Raw genomic sequence first — 3723 nt, 5'->3', positions numbered from 1 at the left:
GGACTTGGATTGGGACAAAGCCGCACTGCCCCGGAGTGATGGTGAAGTGACGAGCTGGCCCAGTGGTTCTTTGTTGACTGGTTTTGTTCCCATTGTGACAGATGTGGGCGTGTGCCCTGGGTCATCTCGAAGCTGCTGTTACCCTTTACGCCTGGAACAGCCGAGCTCTCGGAATCCCGGACTCGCTGGGCCGTCTGCCCTTGCAGGTAGCACGATCCCGTGGCCATGTGAGATTGGCCATGCGTCTGGAGGAACTGCAGAGACAGGAGACTCAGATCCAGGACTGCCTACTGAGCACCAGGCTGCAGGACCACATCGATGGGACAGATTCCAGCTGGCAGCGGTGGGCAGGCAGCTGCAGTGAAACTGGCAAGGCCTCTTCACCTTCATCGATGAGCCCAGACACAGGTACCAGTGCTCCTTCACCTCACTGCGAATGGGAGATCGAGTCAGCCTCTGGCTGCAGCACAGCTGTCTGTCCCAGCAGCTGCTTGGCTTCCATTTCCTCTGGGGATTGACTCAGTTCCCCACAGAGCAGTGGGACACAGTGCTCCCCATAAACCTGGGAGCCATCTGTTTGTCCCTGTCGGGCAGTGCATCGACAGGCTCCGTGTCCGAGAGCAGGGAATGGAATGGCAGTGAAATACTGGAAAGCTGAAACAAGCCCAGAGAGTTGTGGAGAAACTCAGCAAGTCTGGCAGCATAGTTAGGAGACCCTGACCCAGAGGCCCACCAACCATTCTGGGGCCCTGGTTTCTAATCCCAGCCCTGGTACATGGTGGGATTAAGAGTGTAATGATGACCATGAACCTTGTTCCCTGGAAAGCCAATGTTGTTTTTTTCAGTTATTCATTCACAGGATGAGGGCTACACCAGCATTCAGTGCCCATCCCGAATTGCCCAGAGGGCAGTTAAGAGTTAACCTCGTTGCTGTCGGTCTGGAGTCAGATGGAGGCCAGACCAAGTAACGATGGCAGTTTCCTTCCATGAAAGACGTTTGTGAACCAGATGGGTTTTTCCGAAAATTGACTCTTAGTTCCAGATATTTTATTGAATTTTCATTGCACCATCTGCAGTGATGGGGTTCGGACCCTGATCCCCAGGACATTAGCAGGGTCTCTACATGAACAGCCCATTGAGAAGGCCAACAGGCCATCACCCAGTAATGTCCTCCAGGGAAGACCATCCTTCCCTGGTCTGACTGACATGTGACAGCAGTGTGGGTTTGGACAGGCAATAAATGCAGGTGTAGCCAGCGCATGAAAGAACATAATCTGTCGAGAGAGAGAGAGAGAATTGGAGTTTGGTTCCAAGACTCATACTGGACTCAAACCGTTCACCCTGTTTCCGCTGCTGCCAGACTGGTCGAGTTTTCAGATTTCAGCTGGTGTGTCCACTCGATGCCCGGACTTATCGCATGTTTGTTTTGATCTTCCATTGATCCTTTCCACTGCACAGGTCTGAGCGCTGAGAGCAGTAACTCATCTCCCTCCTCAGTGTCCGAGGGGTCAGCAGCTTTGTCAGTGAGCTCTGCGTACTTCAGCGGCTCCGTTCACAGAGAGACACCCGTCACCAGCCCTGAACTGTGCCCCGGCGCTGAGCAAGACGTAGCCATGGAGATCTGTGAGCTGCAACGACAGGATGTCACCAACAGCACAGCGCAGAGTCAGGAGCGGGCTGCTCTCAGCTGCACTGGGAACTCTGAAAGCCAGGAGAAACCGAGTAATGCGTGGAACCTGCAGGAGGAGGGTGACCTTCGGAGAAACCGGAATGGCAGCTCAGCTCTGCACTGCGGCACAGCCAGTCCCCACTTCTTCCTCGACCATGAGGCCACTCTCATGACAAACAGTGGCAGGAAATACTCGATGGCAACAGCAAGAGATTCCATGGAGACTGAGCTGCTTCGTTTCACTGAAAACGTGGAGAATGAAGACTTCCTGCCTCCCGTCGATGTTTTACAGGTGAGAAAGGTGAACTGCACTGTGCCTCGATAGCTCCTACCTGCTTTCCCACTCCCATACCACGAGGTAGCCCAGCTATCAGAGCCTCAGCAGTCCCCTGTCCACCACAAGCTGTCAAACCCATGTTCTTCCCGGTAAGCCCTTGAAGCCCCTTGGCCATACTGACGTCTTTAAAATTCATTTTGTGGGGTCAGGGCATCTCTGGCTGGGCCCAGGATTTATTGCCCTGTCCCTAGTTGCCCCTTGAGAAGGTGGGGGTGAGCTGCCTTCTTGACCCGCTGCAGTCCATGTGCTGGAGGGTAGACCCACAATGTCCCTGAGGGAGGGAATCCCAGGATTCTGACCCAGCCACACTGAGGGAACGGTGATATATTCCCAAGTCGGGATGGTGAGGGGCTCAGAGCGGAACTTGCAGGGGGTGGGGTTCCCATGTACCTGCTGCCCCTTGTCCTTCTGGATGGAAGTGGCCATGGGTTTGGAAGGTGCTGCCTGAGGATCTTTGGTGAATTACAACTCAAATCTCTCTCGACTTGAAAATTTCCCTAAAAGGCATCTCTGTGATCTCCTCACCCAAACCTTTGTCCCTGCCTCTACCCAACTCACCAAGTAAACTCTCAAATCCTAGGCTGTGACCATCTCCAACAGGAGACAATCTAACCATCACCTTTTAACATTCAATGGTGTTACCATCACTGAATCCCCCACTATCAACATCCTGGGGGTTACCATTGACCAGAAACTAAATGGACTCCCCACATCAACTCAGTGTCTACAGGAGCACGGCAGAGGCTGGGAATCCTGCGTGTACCAGCTACAAGATACACTGCAGAAACTCACCAAAGATCCTCAGGCAGCACCTTCCAAACCCACGGCCCCTTCCATCCAGAAGGACAAGGGGCAGCAGGTACATGGGAACCCCACCCCCTGCACGTTCCCCTCCGAGCCCCTCACCATCCCGTTCATTGAGAGACACTTTTTACTGATACATTCTTGTACAGTCTGGGAGTATCGCTGATTGGGAAGTATTTAATGCCTCTCCCTCATTGCCTGTCCTGAACGTGATAACCTGACTTCCTGAGCCACTGCTCTGTCGACATGCCCATGATGTTGTTGGGGAGAGAGTTGCAGAGTTTTGATCAGAGTGAGCCTGACGGAGTTGGAGGGGAGTAACCTTTGTTGGGCTTGACAGACACTCATACCACCTCTGTGAGTTTTGTCTTGAGAAATGCCTGAGGACATTGAGTTCAGATTGTTTCTGTGTGTAACAGTGTGACTGAGCCCATCTCCCCTCCCTCTTCTACCGACTAATGCAGACATCAGCATGCCAGCTCTCACTGTCAGGTCTCCCTGTACCCCCTGCCCCCACCCACAGGTCGATATGATAACATTGGCGGAGCAGATTATCGATGCCACTCCCGACCGAATCAAGCAGGAGGATTTTAACAGCATTCAGACAGCACTGAAAGAGCATCAGGAGAACACAGCCATCAGTGACACCATGACCTGGTTGGCCAGCTACTTGGAAAATGTCGACCAACTTCCCAACTTCTCCCAGCACAGGTAATCTCATGGGATCCACAAAGCAGTCTCACTGGAGACCGGATGGACAAATCACATGTGCACTAATGGAGATCATTGGGTTGGGGGTCATTAGGTCAGGGATCAATTGAAATCCAAAGGGATCTCTGGAACTAGAGATGAGACAGGACTCGCTGAGATAAGGGATTCGAACACTAGGGTACAGTACTGGTGGGGACAGGTC

The 3723-nt window shown here is 52.9% G+C and overlaps 1 protein-coding gene across 1 annotated transcript; it reads left to right on the top strand.

The window, feature by feature from the left end:
* Window positions 1-101: 101 nt before the first annotated feature.
* On the top strand, window positions 102-3521 carry LOC122545729 (calmodulin-binding transcription activator 2-like; the record flags this gene model as incomplete). The annotated part of the gene is made up of 3 exons (XM_043684662.1): window positions 102-408; window positions 1459-1961; window positions 3334-3521. Coding segments are annotated over 3 exons (998 nt in total), but the record flags the coding sequence as incomplete, so codon positions are not given.
* Between the last annotated feature and the right edge of the window lie 202 nt (window positions 3522-3723).

Source organism: Chiloscyllium plagiosum, unplaced genomic scaffold (assembly GCF_004010195.1).
Source record: "Chiloscyllium plagiosum isolate BGI_BamShark_2017 unplaced genomic scaffold, ASM401019v2 scaf_59456, whole genome shotgun sequence".
Lineage (NCBI taxonomy): Eukaryota > Metazoa > Chordata > Chondrichthyes > Orectolobiformes > Hemiscylliidae > Chiloscyllium > Chiloscyllium plagiosum.
The sequence above is the reverse complement of the archived record's forward strand: the minus strand, read 5'-3'. Positions and strand labels throughout refer to the sequence as shown.